Source organism: Anopheles coluzzii, chromosome 2 (genome assembly GCF_943734685.1).
Source record: "Anopheles coluzzii chromosome 2, AcolN3, whole genome shotgun sequence".
Taxonomy (NCBI): Eukaryota; Metazoa; Arthropoda; class Insecta; order Diptera; family Culicidae; genus Anopheles; species Anopheles coluzzii.
This window is the reverse complement of record NC_064670.1, coordinates 101,690,106-101,696,105: the sequence shown is the minus strand read 5'-3', so window position 1 is coordinate 101,696,105 and position 6,000 is coordinate 101,690,106. Positions and strand designations below refer to the sequence as shown.

The 6,000-nt window shown below is 52.1% G+C and overlaps 1 protein-coding gene across 3 annotated transcripts in view; it reads left to right on the top strand.

The window, feature by feature from the left end:
• The first annotated feature begins 1,213 nt into the window (after positions 1–1,213).
• LOC120947376 (protein bric-a-brac 1-like) overlaps positions 1,214–6,000 on the top strand; it is a 138,006-nt gene continuing 133,219 nt past the window's right edge. The window contains exon 1 of one of the 3 annotated variants that reach the window (XM_049605837.1): positions 1,214–4,155. In XM_049605837.1, coding sequence (XP_049461794.1) covers positions 2,527–4,155 — 1,629 coding nt within the window. In that variant the 5' untranslated portion in view covers positions 1,214–2,526. The remainder of the gene's footprint in view (positions 4,156–6,000) is intronic. The other 2 variants (XM_049605838.1, XM_049605839.1) reach the window with 2 other exon arrangements.

Here is a 6,000-nt window from a genome sequence, read left to right as displayed (position 1 = left end):
GTTTGAGAAATAGAGAGCAAATCTCCAGCCAAGCACTGGCAGGCGAACAAGTTAATTTATCTTCTAGCGCTCTGGCGCACGGCGCAAACAGGTGCTTCCCCCGGCGTCTCCGATTCGGGCCATAGTTTAATGAGCCAATCGTGAGCATATTGAGTGATTTGGAGCCAGTAATGGAGGGTTTTTGTGTGTGTGTGGAAGATTATTTAAATAATACAACGTTTGCGACGTTGAAAGGGCAACCGCAAAGCAAAGTACTTGTGATGGGGCGTCTGTTGGCATCACAAGCATTTTTTTTTTATAAAAAAAACATATTAAGAATCACTTTTGTCACTGGGCAACATTTTGCCTTTTAGTGAACTTTTTCATGAAATTGCATAAAATATTCCCCACATTAGCCAACAGCACCCTCAGTCGGGGCATTTTATTACATCCCACTCCCACAATTCTTAAATTGTATGACGCTCCTATTCAAATTTAGTCACACTTGACAATGGTTCAGAGAAGCAAAAGAATGCCATCAAGAGAAAGAAAAGGGACAATACAAAAAAACAACTCCAATTAAAAACACCTCAAGTCGGAAAGCCCACCGAGCATTAGCGCATTAACCGCATCTGGCGGGTTGTGTGACTGTGTGTTGTTTTCCGTGATTATTTGACGACGCAACCCGAGCAAAGAGGTTGAAACCCTCCGGTACGACCGGAAAGAAAGCGTTAGAAAAATGAACGGGAAAAGTAGAAGGAAAGAGCCACAAACAAAACCCCCCCGGACCAAAATACCAACAAAACGCGCAACAAACCGTAAGAAATTGAAAATAAGCAGCAAAACAGTCAGGGCAAGGGCGAGTCGGAAACTGAACGAACTAAATCCGCACGCAGATGCGGAAACGAAGAATTAGGGAATAAAACAAGGAGAGAGAGAAGAAAAAAAAACCAACACACGGGAGCAGTAGGCCACAAAATTGGAGGAAATGATGGAACCATGCTTAAGCACACACACACACACACACTGGTTGAGTCACAGACAATGGGGAGGGAAAACGGGAGGCCTCAATTGCCTCACAAATGGTGTTTCTATAAGACAATTTAAAGGTGTCCCCTGCCTTCCCTGTCAAAGCTCAGCTTTTTTTATGATCGTGATTTCTTGTGGTCTATTTCTTATTTACTTCGCTCGTTTTTTTTGGGGAAAAGAGCCCTCTCCATCCACGTCCCCAACCAATTGCTTGGGTGCCGGACCGGTGAGTGAGCCGGAAAAGTGAGACATTAAAACGCGATTAACTGTCCAACGACATTTTTGGACAGCACAAGAACACATTTCCTCGCTCGTACACTTCCAAGTCGAAGAGCGTAAAACGTTCAGTTCATATTGGAGTATGGTGTTTGAAGCATTAAAGACCTCAAGGGGTGCACACCAGAGTAGACTAGAATGATCACAGACACTTGCTGCACTTTGCTGCTACAAAGCAAAAGCTAATCGAACCTCTAATTGGCTGTCAAAAGCGGACTTCTGCATGTGTGTGTGTAGTGTTGATGATAAACGAACAGTGGTTGTCGATAAGACTTACCAAACCCCTAATCCCACAAATTCATCGGCTAGCACGTGGTTTTGTTGTTAGAAGTCTCAGTGTGTGTGTGTGTATGTGTGTGTGTGTGTATGTGTGTGTGTGTGTATGTGTGTGTGTGTGTGTGTGTGCCAGTGTGAGAGATCTGGAGAGTTACTGTGGGACGAAAAACGGACTCAGCAGATGTGTCGAAAACGAAACTCACCGAAGACTCGCCGAAGACTCCGAGTCTCCGAGACGGCAAAGGATGTCTTGGTGCGCTCTCGGAACATCTACGTCTCGGTGTGTGTGTGAATGTGTGTTTGTGAGGGTGGATGGGTGGTTTTCTCGCACAGTCACAGGACCAACGTGTTTTTTGGGTTGACTTTTTGGATGATTGCGCTCTTCCCCATGGCATGCTCGAAGTAGTAGACGTAGAATCCATCTCGTGCATTTTTAATGCTCGTTTGGTAATGTTTGTGCAAAAAAAAAAAAAAAACAAGCAAGCTTATGCATACTTTATTTCCATCCCCCCAAAAGCGCAGGTACGCACAGCACAGTTAGGCCGTGGTGACAAACTTTAGCGTTTGGCAGTCGTTCGTGTATCAGAATTGGAGAAAAAACGTGTGAAGAAAAGTTTAAACATAAAACTAAAGCAGAGAAGTAGAGTGTGTGTGTTTGTGAGTGAGTTAAAAAAGTGAGTGTGTGTGTTGATCTTGAATTGAAGTGTCAAGCATGTGTCGGGAGAGGAAAGATACTGTGCGCATGCAGTTCTGTGGCGCTATTTCATGCGTATCGCCGATGTACAAACGTTAATTTTGAGTGTGCGTGAACGTTAAGGTGACGTAGTGAGCCAAATTTTTGTGAGGTTACAAAGCGCCGTCACATACACTCTCCAGCATCAAGTGAAGCTCTAAAGACCAGTAACACAATCGAAACAGGCGGCTCGAGCACCGTGTCCCGCTCGTGCAGCACTCCGACCAGCCGCGATGCCATCGGACACACCGCCCCCGTCCGCAACATCGGTGTCCCATCCGTCACCAGCGTCGAGCCATCACGATCCGAACGATCCGAACGCCCCGCCCAGGGACCCGGTGGACCGATCGGGCACGGGGACGCCCGGCCCCTCGGACCACCCGACCGGTGGCCACCTCGGTCACCATCAACCACCGTCGAGCTCGTCCTCGTCCAGCTCGTCCTCGTCGTCCTCCAGCACGTCCTCGTCGCTCTCATCCCTCTCCCTGAAGCGCTCACTGGAGGAACCGCTGACCACCGCGAAACCGTCGCCCCCTTGCTCGCCCCTCACAATGGATCATCATCATCAGCACAAGGCCGCCCGACAGTCGAGAGCCGCAAGCCCGGCCGGACGTTCCACCCAGCAACAGGCGAGCCCAAGCGCCCCCGGAACCGGTGGCTCTTCCTCCGGTGGTGGTGGTGGTGGACAGCAGTTCTGTCTGCGCTGGAACAACTACCAGACCAACCTGACGAGCGTGTTCGATCAGCTGCTGCAGAGCGAATCGTTCGTCGACGTCACGCTCGCCTGCGACGGCCAGTCGATGAAGGCGCACAAGATGGTGCTGTCCGCCTGCAGCCCCTACTTCCAGACGCTGTTCTTCGACAACCCCTGCCAGCACCCGATCGTGATCATGCGCGACGTTAGCTGGGCCGAGCTGAAGGCGATCGTGGAGTTTATGTACAAGGGCGAGATCAACGTGAGCCAGGACCAGATCGGGCCGCTGCTGAAGGTGGCCGAGATGCTGAAGATACGCGGGCTGGCCGATGTGAGCGGTGATGCGGGCGAACCGACGGGCAGCCGGGCCGAGCGGGAAGCGGCCGGAAGCCGTGGTCCCGAGGAGCTGGATCGCGAGGAGCACGGCAAGCTGCTGAATCCGCTGGCGATCGTCGGAAGCTCGCTGCTCGCCAATGGTGCGGCCTCGGCAGCAATGGCGGGCGGCAATGGGTCGAACAGTACGGCCACGAGCGGATCGGCCGCCGTACAGGCGGCAGCGGCGGCTGCGGCCGCGAAGAAACAGCGAGCGGGCCGCGATCGCGACACGACCAAAGAGCACCGGATGGACGCACGGCTGAGCGAGTTCGCGCGCGACCTTTCGCGGGCCGATCCGCACATCTCGTCGCGCGACATTAGCAGCGTGGCGGCGGCTGCGGCGGCGGCTGCCGCGGCCGCTGCCGGGCTGGCGGTAGGCGAGTGGCCGCTCGGAGCGGCCGGGCTAGAGGCGGCCGCAGCGGCCGCCGTTCATGCCTCCACGCCCAAGAGTGCACGCAAGCGCCGGTGGCCCTCGGGCGAGCGGAGCAGCATCGGCAGTCCGGCTGACAGTACGCCGGACCAGCTGGAGGTACCGTCGCCGATACCGCCCACCCCGTCCAGCCTGGCACAGTCGAGTGGGGGAGGCGGAGGTGGTGGTGGTGGTGGTGGCGGTGGAACAGGAAGTGGTGGTGGTGGCGGTGGGTCGAGCAATCCGCTCGCATCGTTCCCGCTGCCGCCGGCACTGGATACGGCCGCAATGACGATGTCGTCGCTGTCGTCCTCGATCGCGAACCATCCGGACGACATGGAGATCAAGCCGGGCATCGCGGAGATGATACGCGAGGAAGAAAGGGTAAGTTTGCGGGGTAATTTCAGTAAGGACTGGGTGCATTGAAGAAACTGAAAGTCAATTTCGGTTGTTTTCCATTGGAGTTTGACTTCAATTTTCTCATTTTTCACACAAATGTCCACGTCAACCTTAGTGCCAACTCTAACTCAATATTAGCTCCAAGAATAAAACATACTTCCCCGTGCACCAGCGTAATGCCATCGATTGCCGGTAGAGTGGAGGCCTTCTACCTTTTAAGTAGAATTTATTCGCCTGCTTCCTTCCCTCGCTTAACATTCCACCACCACCACCACCTGGCCAAGCACTTAGGGTCGGATGGAAACTAGCTCAAGCACTAGCACTAGCACCCTCCCACCACCAGACGCTTAACTTATGACAGTCGTCGGGCAGCAATATGTGGCCGCGATGAAAACTGCCATTAGAACTGGGAACTCGGTTCCCATTCTTCCTCCCTGCTGCACTCCCGTCTGCTTCGGTGGCGAGGGTGCATTTAAACCATCCGGTCCTATTTCTGGCTTTATTCTTGAGGCTATATTTCATTTAAAAATAGCAGCCACTGTGTCGTTTGCTCGTCTGTGTGTGGTTGCTGGAAGTATGTACCGTATGCTCTTGCCAGCGGATGCAACTCGGGCAATGGATGTAGTTTTGCGGTGCGAGGGCTGCGACCACCAACGCTCACTCAACACGATCGATCGGGACTTTGCAATTGGTCCCGGGCAGCATTGATTTGATTAATTCTAAATGTGCTACTTTAATAAGTCTTTATAAGGCCGTGCTGGAGGAGTTGACCTATATCCGTCTTGGGGGGGAAAGAGAGATAGGGTATTAGAATGCATCAATTCAATGTAGTGACATGAAGCGCATGCAATTCTTGATGTCATTTCACCTTTTTCGCTGAAGTGCAGTGCACCAAGCACGAAGACGATCATGATGATGATCATGCCCCAGGGATGATTTCTTCTTTCCGTTTCGGAAAGCATATGTTCTTTCATTTCTAAACAAAACAAGCGGCCTTTAGAGTTCAGAGTTTCATTCTGAAAAAGGGGTAAAGGCGTGTAAAACGAAAGGGGGAAGCTAAAAGCAAAGTGGCTCGCCGCTCCATTTAAGGGTGGAGAATGAAAGAGACGAGCCGCAGCGTTAGCTGGACGGGGGAGGGAAATTAAATATATATAATATTAGTGTGCTGAGTATGTGTGTGTGTGTTTGTGAGTGAGTTTTTTCTATGTTTTCCTGTTCTCTCGCATCCTCTTTGCCTTTTCCCCGATCCCATCCCATCGGCGTTTGCGAGAAAGTGAAACGAGAGCGTTAAACCGTGCGGAACACTTACGGGCAAACGGCAGCGCGACACAAAACAACACCCACGACCGCGTTTTGTGACGAGCCGCGTCTCTGTCTCTTACGCGCGCGATGCAGACCAATATCAATAACGTCTTATGTCGAGGGGGAGGCCATTACACGCTTGCTTTAAACAATATCCGCGCTCCGTACCGCAACCCTCCAGCGTGCCATCAAACCCCGCGAAGCCGCATACGCAACGAAAAGAAAACTGTCCCGTTGGAGTGGGAGCACGCACATTAAAATAAATAAAATGTGTACATTTCTACTTTATGCTCTTGCCCTGTCGTCTCTCCGTCCGGCCTCCCCGCCTCCATCACCCGAGGCCCCGACGACGGCCTCGTAAAAAATCATAAAAATAATAACACTAATATAAATACTCCGCCGTTTGGAGTGGCGCAAAGCCGGAGTCGCGCTCCGGTCTTTGGTTGTGGAGAAGATGTGAAGCTCCATGAAGGGGGAAACAGGGAGTGGAAAGAGAAGCACACACACACACACGCACACACGCGCAGT